General features: G+C 38.6%; 1 protein-coding gene across 3 annotated transcripts in view; it reads left to right on the forward strand.

The window, feature by feature from the left end:
• The window catches only part of LGR5 (leucine rich repeat containing G protein-coupled receptor 5), a gene marked incomplete at its 5' end in the record, with an annotated part of 119,674 nt that overhangs the window by 72,114 nt on the left and 34,527 nt on the right, over positions 1-13,033 (forward strand). For all 3 annotated transcript variants that reach the window (XM_082665122.1, XM_082665123.1, XM_082665124.1), the window contains 2 exons: positions 491-562; positions 8,152-8,223. In XM_082665122.1, the coding sequence (XP_082521248.1) occupies positions 491-562; positions 8,152-8,223 (144 nt within the window). The remainder of the gene's footprint in view (positions 1-490; positions 563-8,151; positions 8,224-13,033) is intronic.

Consider the following 13,033-nt stretch of genomic DNA (forward strand, 5'->3'; position numbering starts at 1 on the left):
TGTTTTCTATGTCTGTGAGTCTGTTTCTGTTTTGAACAGTATGGAGTTTCCTTAAAAAACTGAAAATAGAACTACCACATGATCCAGCAATTCTACTCCTTGGCATATATCCGGAGAAAACCATAATTCGAAAAGATACATGCACCCCAGTGTTCATTACAGCACTATATACAATAGCCAAGACATGAAAGCAACCTAAATGTCCATCAACAGATGAACGGATAGAGAGTTTTATATACATAGTGTAAGCTATTAAGTGATTTATTGTAAAATAGGTAATTTATTATATTTCTTCTTAGGCCCTTCTTTTGCCAGCTTTTTGATTAGAGATTTAAAGAAACTTTTTGCAAAATATAACAAAACAAGGTTCTTTAGAGTTGCTTTTGGCATTCGTGGTCTGCACATAATTGTATTGCATTTTTAACAACTAAATGAATTCCACATGAAGAGAGCTATGCTTACTCTCCCTCCTCTCCCTTGAAACCCGCAGACGTCTTGCCGGAAACGCTTTGACATACATTCCCAAGGGAGCATTTGCTGGCCTTTACAGTCTTAAAGTTCTGTAAGTAAACCGAGTATTGCTTGTTATAATTCTGATTTTAGTGTCAAGTGGATGCTAATTAACTTGTAAAGATTGAGTTCCTCCAATAAACTATTTAGAGTCATGAGATAATTCGTCTAAATTCCAGTCTGCCTTCCTTGATACCATAGAAACATGTGATACCTGGCTAGATTTGTGTGTGAAAAAACTTCATCTCTCCTTTTCTAACCTTAATGTCAAAACTTTGCCCCTAATTAACCAACTTATCAACTCAAACTTGTGAAAGCGTATTTCCCTTTCCTTTTGTGCTATGAAGTTGGGGGGAGTTTTTTGAGTCATTTTGATTCAAGTGAATAAATCACTATTATGCTGACATAATGAGATCACAGCCTCAAACCATTTGCAGAATTTGTTTCCTTGTGATGCGCTGAATAAGGCTCAGGTAAAAAAAAAAATCAAGTTTATGTTCCACTTATGAATAGATGTAGAAAGCCTAGTGCATAGTAGATACAATGAGTAGTTGTTTAATTGAGAAATGTTAATCCATTGAGACGTGTAAAAAATGGGCTTTCTTACTATTTAATGTCCAACTTCCTAATTTTCTATCAGAAAACTCATTATCACTGATACCTCCTGCTTCTAGTACCCATTGTTTAATTTTCTTTCAGTTTATTCTTTGTAGAAAAGAAAGGGACCTTGGTAGAGAAAATAGATAACACAAGTTGAAATTCATACCAGGAAAGTTTTATCTCAGGGAAAACAACCTGATTTTATCTCCTTTGAGATAAAAGTTATAAACTCTAAAAAGGCATTTGATGTATTTCTGCTTAATAGAAATTGCATTTCATTGACCTGAGGGATACATAGGCTATTTTAAAAAGCAATTTTATTTAAATTTAATATTTTGTTACAAGGTAAATTCAAAAGCAGAACTGTTATTTGGTCTTGGTCTACTGAGGTGATTGGGTTTGATCTCCCTACCCTTGAGTTATTTTTACTATTAGGTAGCAATATTTTTAAGTTGTCATACTTCCAAATCCTAAGGTTAATCCATTATGTGGTGAAATTCTAGGCTGTAACACCAATTCTAATGTGCCTATATTTCCACGAATTCAGCAAAATATTTGGAACCATTCAAAATGCATCACATAAATCAAGTTTAGAAGAGACACCTAAGATGTCTTCCCTGTGTCGAAATAGGTACCACTAAGTATTTTGGAAACTTGTTAAATAAATTATATTGGAATGAATTATTTTAATTCATTGACAAAATGTATATTGGATATACTGAACTAGATGTGTGTGTGTGTGTGTGCACGTGTGCATGTATGCACACACACCACTCAAAGTGGCATTGAACAAATTATTGCTGGAAAGACAAAGATCAATAAGTATGGCCATGCCCTTGAAGAGTTTATAATCTAGTGGTAGATTGTGGGATCAAGATACTGTGACCAAGACAGATGAACAGATCACTCTGATTCTGTGGAACTACAGAGGTTGGGAAGGACTCTGTCCAGTCTGATGGTTCAAATTCGACTTCCTAGGAGAGATGTTTCTCCAAAGAGTTGACCTAGAAGCCAAACCTTGAACCAACCATCCACATAAGGTAGCCGACTGAGGGGACACTATACATAGAGACACAGAGGCAGGAGGAACCTGGGAGGAACAGACAGCCCTACGCAGGTGGTACTTAAGCATTCAGGAGAAGGTATCTGGAGAAGAGCCTGGAGAGAGAGAAAAGGTCCTGGTCACCGGGATCCTGTATGTCATGTCAAAAAAGCATAGACATTATTATGTCCTAAGCATGATGAGAAGCCAAGAAAAAGATGTGAGCAAGAAAATGACACTTTCAGACTTTGCACTTCAGCTGGATCATGATCAGTGTGAGGGGGATTCAAAAGGAGCAAGACCCCTGCCAGGAATAGTATTCACTCTTCTCTTTATTTTGCTGACTTAAAGACTAGTATTCAATGAGCAAATGAATTGTCAAATATTTGGAAAGTATTTAGTGTTAGAGCAATGCTTCTCAATCATGGTCATCACCCCTGCCACAGAAAGTTCTGGAAATTTGTGGAAGCATCTTTGGTTTTCCAGGTGATAGGCATGTAGTAACTTGTCCTGTGATGAGCTGCTCAGCCCAGCATAAAGAATCCCCCTGCATCCCTCTTGACTTCTGACTCTACCTCCACACCAAACTTCAATCAATAATACTTTCATACGTAATCATACTGAAAGGTTTTACATGAAGTTCTGCATACGCCTAATAATCTGTACAGGAAAAATTAAATGGTATAAATATAATCTCTCAAAATCATTGACTAGTTAACACAGATCGTGCATCCTGTGATTTCTACCCACATATTTATTTGAAAATGATATTAGTGCAGTAGAAGAATTACCTCAGAAACCACAAAACAAATTAAAGCTATGTAACTGTGAAGTTGTAAAACGTCTTCTTAAAAATAACTATCATTAAATTAGCAGAGAAACATGAAACACAGGGCTCTCCTTGAATCTCATTAACAAAGTCTGCTTTATAAATATTTCGTATATGGCCTTTTAAAATGTTGGGAGCACAATCATACAAAATCTGTGCGGAGATAACTATATAATGATTTATTTATTTGGGGGTAGCCTGTTGCATTTTTAATATTACTCTTCCACTATCCGGCAGGGTCTACCAACCAACTTCTATGCAGGTGGTATCATGACTATTTCTTTTTCCAGTTTAGCCTCAATTCCTTCTTACCTATGGGGGGGGTGTGCTCCCAAGGGCCTCTTGAAGTACTGGAGAACAGATGCTCACCTCAGCGTGCAATGGATTTGAGATAGGATGGATGTTCTCTGTGGTATTTCAGTCCTATCTCGTAAAAGAGAGAGAATTATTTTGATATCACTCTTATCTATAAGGAACACTCATTTGTGAGAATGTAACACTTTCTTATTTTCTCCACTGCAACATCTATAATATGTCTTGGTATGGTATCTTTATTTTAATAAAAGTTATTTCCTTCTTTCCTATAAAGCATTACATAAAATAAGTATAATCTGTTATATGTCTTAACTGTAGATCTTATTCTAGTATCCATTTAGACCTCTACTCTCATCTCCCTGTTCTTGCACAGAATAACTTGTGATCATGTTACTTTTCTCATACCCAACCTTATTCATTAAAAGTGGAGGCAAACATCTGACTCTTTCATAGAAATACCTCCTAAGATAGTCATATCTGAGCATCACATATATAATAATACATATAATCCCTTTATTATAAATTACTTTTATTTCTCCTTTATCATACAGTTAAGGCAGTACATTATGTTGATATTTTTTCTTTAAAATGATGTGTGTAAATGGCTATATTTTTATGAATTTTGTCTTAATATAATGGATGAAGCATTACAAAATATTTGGTATTAAAGGGAGAATTAGGTCCAATAGGGTTGAGAACCACAGTGCTATAGGTAAAATGCTGAACAAGACAGGCCTGGTCCTACCATTGTGGAAAGTGACTCAAATGTTTTATAAAGTCCAAAAGTCATTGGAAGAAAGAAATAACTGATTATATTGTAGCATGGTGAGAAAGATAATATACAAGTAATATTCATCTGGGGCCCTGATCATATAAGGAGAGTAAGAAAGGATCTGGAAAAGAAGAGAAAGATAAGAGTAATCCAATCCTAGAAGATAGGAAATGAAGATAACAACAGCCCTCCTTGGTGAGGACTGTTTTATATCAGAAATTTTGTTACTGTGAGCTCTGGAAGATCACTAAAATTTAAGATGATTATCCCTATAAATATTGGCCTCATAAAAGGTTACTGGCTTAGTATTGCAAAATACCCAGTCCCATGGAATTCTGAACCAGGCTATCCTCAACAAAGGTTCATTTTCTTGTGTAGGCCATTCAATCGAGGAATGGCTTATCCTCTTGCCACCAGCACCAGAACCAAAGCCACATGGAGGTGATGGATAAAACTAACCATAGGAAAGTCACAACTAAAATTCTCTCCTTCCCAGAAAAGAGCCTGGATAGCTACTTGATATCTAAACATAGGACAAGTAGGCAGAAGAAATACCTAAGGATCAAGCCATTGTTACAGAGTCCTCTTTCAACGTATAATTTCCTCTCACCTGCTTCACAGTACCTGTACTTGACCTTATTTAGTCCTGTTGGCCAAAAAAAAAAAAAACAAAAACAAAAAATTTATTGTTAAAGTAGCTTGGGGACACTGTATGTAATTGAGAATATTTTACAGTTTTAAAGCTCCTCAGGGAAAGAGATTAAGAAAATATGAAGTCATCCTTTGCCCCTAGAGATAATGTTTCATTTTCTTTCCTCACCCATATGTGAATGATAAAAATGAAGTTGTAAGTGCCTAAACCCATATTCAGTTCGTGGTACATTCTGCTTGTACTTGCTGCATTGAATAAAGGATTATTTATAAAAGAATTCTGCAACCATGTTGTGAATGCTCTGTTCTAATTGCACTCCATAGTGCTATGAATCCTTTAATTGTTTTGTTTCCCACTGGAATATCTTAAACAAAAACAGGATTTTCTAATTAACTCACTGAAGACCTATAAGGTTATAATGGAGATAATTTGCTCTTGTTTTGTCATTTGAAAGTAATTAAACAAAAGTTCTTTATTCAAGGAGCGATCAGGACTTAAGTGATTTTCTGTAATTATATTTTTGGTATTTAACTGGTAGAAGTGGTTGAAAATTAAATTGCTGGGAGGTAGCTCAGGGGTAGCTTTAAAAGGTATCATTAGTAAAGCTTGTTTAAGTTCCATTTTCTGAAGGTAGATATATAGAGCTACTGAGAAACCTTGCAACTATTCAATGAAGAAAAGCCATTTAAATATCTCTTATCCTCTACTCCAGTTTTCCAATATTCTAGAAAGACCACATTATAAGAGTTTCACTGTCTGGTTAGCAAAGCATAGGAGGACAGTTCGGTACACACTTTGAGCCAGTAATATATTACCTACAAAGTTTACACATCAATTAAGTCTATTATCTGTATCTTATCACTTAAATTTATCACACAATTAGTGAGTGACTTTGAAAACATTTCTGTCAAGTTAAAATTATATCATATATTCAAACTGCTTGGAAAGGTATAAAATAACATATAAACGTAAACTTTTAATATTTAGGTAAATTATGCAAAATACGGCATTCAAGCTACAATTTTCCCAATTCCTTAACCGGTAATTGAAGTGTGAAGTCTCTCTAAATCTTGACTTTGTTCATAAGGAACCAACATATTTTGAGACTTTTGATTTATGAAATGTTAATTGAATCCAAGTTTAAAATAATGAAATTACCTGTTTAAAACTGTTGGATTGGGCTTCCCTAGTGGCGCAGTGGTTGAGAGTCCGCCTGCCGATGCAGGGGACACAGGTTCGTGCCCCGGTCCGGGAGGATCCCACATGCCGCGGAGCGGCTGGGCCCGTGAGCCATGGCCGCTGAGCCTGCGCGTCCAGAGCCTGTGCTCTGCAACGGGAGGGGCCACAGCAGTGAGAGGCCCGCGTACCGCAAAAAAAAAAAACTGTTGGATTACAAGTGACAGAATTATGATCCTTAGAAAACAGAATCTCAGCCATGGTGAGAAGAGCATAAATTTTATGATCTCCAAATACTTTACACGTCTTATTTGATATGAGCTCATATTTGCATATATTAAAGTATAATAAATGCCTTCATATTGTAATCCACAAACAACTTATCAATCAGATGGTATTATTCTATTCCCATCACACAGATAAAAGTCCAACGGTCAAGAAGGGTAAATGGTTTGCTTGCCAAGACTCAAAACTTAGACCTTAACTCCAATCTCAATGTAGCCTCAAGTTCAGGTGAAAATATTCTTAGAAATACTTAGCAGAATAGGGTGGTTCTCAGTGTGTGGTGCCTTGCCCAGCAGCACCAAGATCACCTGAGAGTTTGTTAAAAATGCAAATTCTCTGGCCCATACCCAGATCTACTGAACCAGGAACTTTGAGGGTGGAACACAGAAAACAGTGTTCTAACAAGCCTTCCAGTGAATTCTGATGACCCCTAAAGTTTGAGAACCACTGGCATAGAGATTTTTTTTTTTTGGCCAATTTTATTTTCTCATTAATTAAAATGTCACTATATCATTAGTTTTGAGAAGAATATTTATCAATTTATACAGAAAGGGCCAACATTTATTGAATGCTTACCAGGCAGCAGGTATTGTTCTATGTACTTTTGCTCATTAGATCATCACAATAAGCCCTGGGGGTGTATATTATTACTGATCACTGAGACCTGGAGAGATTGAATGATTTCCCTGAGGCCACGGGGCTACTGGCAGGGAAGAGGTAGTCAGATCCGAGAACCCACGCTCTTAATCATACTGTGAAAGGCGTACAACCTGAGAATTTGTACGATTATTCCTCAAGAGAATGCTGCAAGGGACAGTGGAAAAAGCACATCAAGCTTTGGAGTCAGACATACCTGGCGTTGAATCCCAGGTAGTCATCTGATGAAAAGAGACTTCAATTGTGGAGATGAGAGAACCAGGCAAATTATTTCTGAAAATCCAAGTATAAATTTGTGACCTAATAAGTAGAAATATTTATTTAAAATGTCTTTTAAAAACGCTTTCCTAAAATAGTTTCCTGCCTCTGGCTTACATAGACCATGGAATACTGGCTGGGGGTTGGGCGGAGTGGCTGCGAAATTATTGCGCTATAAACATTTATGAATGAGGTAGCAAAGTATAAGAAATCTAGTGGGAATTTTTCCATACTATTTCCCACCAGCAATGATATATTTTATTTCACTGTTGCCAGGTGTCTCCATTCTGTAGTCCCCATGTTCTGAACAGAACTGTTGAACCTAGGTGAGCAAAAGTGTAATTGTTCACAAGAAGCATTAATTTATATCAAAATATGATCATGCACAAGGAGGGAGAAGATCTTTAATATCCTCCTACTCTTATCCTTATTTCCATTTTGTCTAATCTAATTGTCATCACAGTGATCCTTTTAAAACATAAATAAGATCACATCATTCCCCCCCACTTAAACCCTTCAACAAGAGTTTATCACCACATTTAAAATAAAGCCTGCAAGTCCTTCATGAGCTGTCCTTAGGTTGTCTCCCAATCTCTTGCTCTCAGTTACTCCTCCTCAGTCACAATGACCCTTTGCTCCTCCTTTAGCAAGTCAAGCAAGCTCCGGCCTCAGGGCCTTTGCACTTGTTCTTCCCTCTTCCTCAGTAACTTTCCAGATGTTCCCATGTTTTGTTCCATGACGCCATTCTGGTCTCTACTCAAATATCACCTCCTAAGAGAGAGCTTCTGTGACCACCTTTAGAATAAAATTCTCACCCCTTGTTACCACCTATCCCAAATCCATGTTTTGTTTTCTGTTCATAGTACCTATCACTTGTCTCAAGTTATATACTCATTTGTTAATTTTAAATTATCTGTCACTCCTCACAGGCCAAGGCTGTGCCTGATGCTCAGCTGTTTCCCTGACACCTAGAACAGTGCCTGACACTGCTATGCCAGTTATTGTTCATTATTGCTGTCTTTAATGTTTTTTTTTTCATTTGTTTCAATGTGCAGCATGCTGCAGAATAATCATCTAAGACAGGTACCCACAGAAGCTCTACAGAATTTGCGAAGCCTTCAATCACTGTAAGTACAGCTGAAATTCCAACATGTTCTCAGTTTCGGAAGGAACATTGAAATGTCCAAATGACCATTTTAGTAAGTTCCTTGGGTGGGGACCATACCTAAATAAGTTGCCAGTGAGAATTTCTATTAGAGCAACAATTCTTTGCATCCTCATTAAACAATATGTATGAGAGAGACCAGTGTTGGGGTTTGAGGTTTCAGGGCAGAGACTTAATCAGAAAACATGCAATGAAAAGCCTCTTGTATATGTTGGTATCACAGGACAAAAATCCAGGATCTTGTCCTATACTCCCCTATACAGTATTTTAGCTCCTGAATTCAAATCAGGAATAATACTTTCTCCTTTTATCTAGAAAAATGAGAGTCAAAATCTAGACCTCTTGGCATCTTCAGTTTCTTCTGTTTTTAGATTATCTGAGCTGCCCTGTAATGCAATTTTGCTGAGTCAAATAAAGGCTTAATTTTTTGAGTTCTGTATGTATACCAGGGGTCCTCAATTCAGGAAGCTAAGATCTAATGGTATCTCTTAAAGTCATACTGGGCAAGTCTACTAGCCAGGAGCTTCCTCACCGCCACACACAGACGTACAAACATATTCACAAACAGTCCCACAGATATACACACACATACCTCAGATTCACACACCACACACAGACACACAAACACACACAGCAATGGTGTTGGTGTTCCTTTACTCTGAATCCACTACTTTTCCATCAGGAGTTTCCACCCTCCTCTGATTTAAAACCTCTGAATGAATAAAAAGTAGTTATTCCTCACACAAAGAACTTTCTCACCAGCTAGATGTTTTGGAGCTTGGGTTGTAAGCAGTGGTTCACAGTGATTATTTGGCAACACTATGCCATGAGTTCTTGATCAGTATCTGCATCTCATCAGAATGTATAAGTATATTGGAAATGTTGCATGATTTCCAGTATCCACACGTGTGATATATGTTTTCATCTTACTTACACTGGAGGTCCTCATCTGTCAAACAAAATAGTGGTTTCTGGTCTAGAATGATGAGGGAGATGAATGCATAAAAAAGGCAAATAAATATTGCAGACTCGTTGAACATCATTGTAAAGAATACATCGGTTAACAATTACACATAGTTTGCTTAATGTCTTTTACTGAAGTGATACAAGAGAAGGAGGAACGTGAGATCTGGAGATGCTACTTCCTTCCTTTGATCTTTTTTCTTCTTTTTAATGAAAGCAAATCTGTACTTGAGACCATTTTAAGCTTTTTATTCCAGTCGAACAAAGTGACTTCCTAGGTTCTCACCAGCCTAGAGATAAACAAGCCCACAAGAGCCCCTTTGTGGCAGGGGGTAGGTCTGCTGCATTTTCAGGAACTCTGTAATGACATCACAGTATCACTCCCCCTTTGTGGCACAAGCCTTTTCCTGAAGGAAAAAACCAGCCAGAACAGCAAAACACCCTGGAGGTGGGTTATCTGTGTCAGGGCACGGGGTCTAATGGCTGAATTGAAAAACGAGATAATAGCAGTGGCCAATAGGATCTTTAAACAGCTGTGAGGCAGGCAGAAGATAGAAGGATAAGAGTTGGTAACCAAAAGCCACTATCAGCTGAAAGAAGATCACAAACAGAACACCCACAGAAGTGAACCCTTTGAGAAAGCGAAAACCATGAATCTTTTGTTCGCTCGAACTGGGTGGTGCCTCTCTGATCAAGGTGTTCAGATTTAGTTTCTTACCGTCTAGATATTTATTGTTCACCAGGTGTCTCTTGCATTTGGTGTCTGGTTCACAAAAACAATGACTTTTGAAACCTTATAAATATGTGTTCCCTGTGAAAAAGCCAAGGGTTAACTTTCTAGCAGGATACTTATCGCATCCAAACTGAGGCATCGAGATAGATCTTCAGCCCCCAGTGCACACCGGATTGTATCGGCCAGTTACGTAATGTTTGTCCGGGGTCCCTTCGCCCAGAGCACGGCAGACCATGTGAGGTGCTGAATGTTGGCAGTGTGTGCAGCTATGACACTTTGTCTCACTTACATTTTTTGTGCTACTTTGGTACAAGCATGAAGATATGACTCAAAAAAACATACACTTAACCACCAACCCCACAGAAACTGCATTGTACCAACCAAAGGAGTCCCCTACCCACTCTGGAGGTTTGGGCTACTGTGAGCCCTTTTAAAGTTTTACTGTTGTCCCAGATGCAAGGTGTTTAATAGTACTTCTCCCACTTCCTTCAAGCAGTTCCAAAAATAAAAACAGCTTTGAGTCTAATGGTCATTGCAAACGTGCATTCCTTATCCATTGTGCATTCATTTTGCATGCGTACTTCAGCCTCCGTGCTACTTTCATATCAATACGAATAACAAAGAGGGTGAAACCCGTCTCATCCATGACACCTGGGAGGCTTCCGTTCAGCTACCTATCCAGCTCTTCTTGGACTACAGTCAACCCTTAGACCTTCACTTAGCCCTTTTTTTAATGGTTCCTCTTTTCTCTTTCTTGAATTCACTCTATTTTTCTCCACTTTATTCTTTTCCTTGTATTATTCATTCACTCTCTAAGAAGCACTCTGCATTCCCCAGGGGCTGGGAGTGCATCACCCATATGCCTTCCTGGCTTTGCAACTTCTAAAGGGGGGCTTCTCAATTCCGGCTGCAAAGAAGAATCATCTGGAGAGTCCGGAAGCCTAGGCTGCACCCCAGACCAATGAAAATCAGAACCTCTGAGTAGGAGACCCAAACATCAGTGTTTTCTAACTGGTTTAATGATATAGGTAAGTGCTTCCTAAATGAAGATTGGGAAAATGAGTGTCCTAAGATGATTTGCAAATATCCTCCTGAACTCTTCAAACTTGATATAATAACAAAGTCCATATTTTGCATTCCAGTATAAACTAATATGAAATAAAAGTAATGGGCCTTTTATTCAAAAAGTCGCCTTGTTTGTGCTTAATTGAAATAGCTCACATCTACCTATTAGTTCTACTGACAGTCTGGGGCAGATAAAGTTAGGAGGCCACATGCGGTATTATTCTGCTATTCGAATGTGTCCATGGACCGACAACATCAACACCTCCCGAGACATGCAGAACCTCGGGCCCCATCTCTGTCTAGCTTGACCAAAAGCTTCATTTTAACAAAATCCTCAGGGGATTTCTATACATGGTGCATTTGAGAATTAAAATTTTTAGCATCTATGACATGAACAAAGCAGTCTACAAACCAGAAATGGTTGAGAACTACTGAAATAGATCATGGGTATACTTTGCCCCACCCATACAGACTTGGCTTCATTGAATAAACTTTAAGAAACTTGATTTATATTGAACTTGGTAACCTTGCTCTGAGTAAGAAACAAATTATACTTATATTTCAAGGGATGTAATTTTCATTGATTCCATGTAAACAGCAAATATTTGGCTTTGTTCATAATGAAAACACATAGGTACATTTGTGTTCTTTGAACTCTCTGCTGTTGCTTACAAACTGCTCAGCTAAAGAATAAGAGGGCTTGTCCATGTGCCAGAGCCCGGTAGCCCAGAGCCTGCCCCTGTACAATATGTACGTTAGGCTTCTGACAAGGCAATGACAGCCCAGACACCAGTTGGCCTTTTGTAATGTAATCAAATATAACTTAATTTCCTTTCTGTTTTTTGGAAAGGAATAGGAAATGTAATCAGAATTCACAGTGAATTGGATTTCACCAAAAAACTCTGGGCATTATAGTCATTTACGGACTGGGATCAGATTACAGTGATTTGATGGAAACTCAAAACTTAACCCTCCCATAACCTCACACCTTTGTATTAATAGTTAAGAAATCGGGCTTCCCTGGTGGTGCAGTGGTTGAGAGTCCGCCTGCCGATGCAGGGGACACGGGTTCGTGCCCCGGTCCGGGAAGATCCCACATGCCGCGGAGCGGCTGGGCCCGTGAGCCATGGCCGCTGGGCCTGCGCATCCGGAGCCTGTGCTCCACAACGGAGAGGCCACAGCAGTGAGAGGCCCGCATACCGAAAAAAATATATAATAATAATAGTTAAGAAATCGATCTATGAAAAAAAATCGTTGCTTCACTTATTGATTGTCATTAATGATGTTCAAGCACCTCACTGTCATTAGTGGAAGTTCAAGGTGATCAAAGAGAATGACACATTCATGTTTGTCCAGTTAACCAGGATATTACTTAATACATGTTGATTTTCATGCCAAGTCTGCACTAGCAAAACTAACTGTGGAAAATGCACAATCACAAAAATAATGAGTTGGTAAGTAGAAAATGAAGGGAGAATTAGACATGTCTTTAGCATTCTCTCTATTCTCCAATTAGCTAATAATCTTCTTTAGAGTACAAGACATTATTTTAAAAGCCGAGAAGAATATATAACTCCTGCCTGGAACAAGATCTGCCTGAGCATCTTATTGTGACGTCAGCTTAAGGGCTACAGACACCCCCCTCCTTGGACCCTGTGAAATGTCAATAACTTCACCTCAACTCTTCATAGTAGGGTTTTGCTACTAATAATCCAGAAAGAGAATAAGCAGGAAGAGGAGGTGAGGAGGAAGAGGCAGGGCTCGCAGTGCCGAGCAGAAAGTAAGGCAAGCCTGGAACCAGCAGCAGTTCTCCACTGCTAATGTCCAGGAGCCTATTGGGTTTCAGACCCAGGCTAAACAGTGGGAAGGAAGTAACAGAAGACAAGGAGCAGAAGAAAAGAAAGCAACGGGAGGTAACCGAGAGGATAAGATTAAAAGATCAAAAGGGGGGCTTCCCTGGTGGCGCAGTGGTTGAGAGTCCGCCTGCCGATGCAGGGGATACGGGTTCGTG

This window comes from Grampus griseus (assembly GCF_964374135.1).
Source record: "Grampus griseus genome assembly, chromosome: 11".
In the NCBI taxonomy this organism is placed as follows: Eukaryota; Metazoa; Chordata; class Mammalia; order Artiodactyla; family Delphinidae; genus Grampus; species Grampus griseus.